The 1118-nt window shown below is 38.6% G+C and overlaps 1 protein-coding gene across 3 annotated transcripts in view; it reads left to right on the top strand.

The window, feature by feature from the left end:
- The window catches only part of LOC105170304, a 4770-nt gene continuing 3652 nt past the window's right edge, over positions 1–1118 (top strand). Inside the window, exons 1-2 of one of the 3 annotated variants that reach the window (XM_011091001.2) lie at positions 1–134; positions 253–402. In XM_011091001.2, the coding sequence (XP_011089303.1) occupies positions 325–402 (78 nt within the window). In that variant the 5' untranslated portion in view covers positions 1–134; positions 253–324. The other 2 variants (XM_011091002.2, XM_011091004.2) reach the window with 2 other exon arrangements.

Below are 1118 nucleotides of genomic sequence, written 5' to 3'. Positions count from 1 at the left end.
TGAGGAGTGAAGTAAGAGGTCGCACTAACTATGGGAGTGGCCGAGTGGGAATTGAAAGCAGCAGGCAGCAGAGCCTCGCACTCCGCTCTCCACTCACAGTCTTGCGTTGCCAAGTTTTCCTGCACACCATTAATGTGAGAATGTAAATTTATATGATTACCAACCACTATTTAACTTCATTCATTCTCTTACAGTAAAACTTACTGCTATTATTCTCACTCCAACAACCTCCCAACTCCCGACCCATCTCAGCATATCGATCAAGATTCTCTCTTCCAACCCTCCGCATCTCCATTTCAGGTGGGACTGTAGAATTTTGTAGGAATGAGCACTGAAGAGAATGGGATGATCATCTCTCAGCCGCATCATGGGACTACACAAGCTGTTTGTCCTATTCCGAATGTAAACATTTGCTGGTTTCTGCTTCCCTCTCTCTTTCTTTCTGCCTGAAAGCTGGAAAAGATAGAAAAGAGTTTGTTCATAATTCAAGATCCGATCTTTTCGTCTTGTTGTGCTTACCTGCAGGAGATTCTGACAATTTTGCGTCGAATTCTGTTGATTATCTTGAATTCTTGATGCTGGGTTCAGTTTTTTGACTTGTATGTCAGATTTTGTGTTTGTTCTGCTGTAATTTGCTTTTAATTCCAATAATTCTTATGTAGAGAAGAGTTTGTTTTCCGTTTGATTGGTTTACAACTTTACTCTGTATCTGCACTCAATCCCTTTGAATGCACATGCTGGGTTCTGGTCCCTAAGCTTTTTATTTGATTTCAGCTTCATCACTTATTGGTGGAATATGATTTTTTGATTCTGAATTGTTAAGTTTCATTGAGTGTTATGGTTTCTATTACGATGTCAGGCAATCAAGAAACTTATAACTTTGTTTTAAGAAAATAAAAAAGAAGACGGATCAACAGAATTGCGTCGGCTTAAATTGCTAGTATTGTCTCGATAGCTAATTATATTTCTGTCACAATTTGGCTTTACCTGCTGATAAAACTATGGTTTTTGAGAAATTTAGCTACTATCTCAATTCGCTGCACCATTGTGAGCATTTTTGGATTGCTTCGAACCGATTGACGTAATTTGTTGAGTATCATTTTCAGTAAGCAGTTGAG

The sequence above is a fragment of the Sesamum indicum genome, linkage group LG9 (genome assembly GCF_000512975.1).
Source record: "Sesamum indicum cultivar Zhongzhi No. 13 linkage group LG9, S_indicum_v1.0, whole genome shotgun sequence".
Taxonomy (NCBI): Eukaryota; Viridiplantae; Streptophyta; class Magnoliopsida; order Lamiales; family Pedaliaceae; genus Sesamum; species Sesamum indicum.
This window is presented reverse-complemented; position numbering and strand designations above follow the sequence as displayed.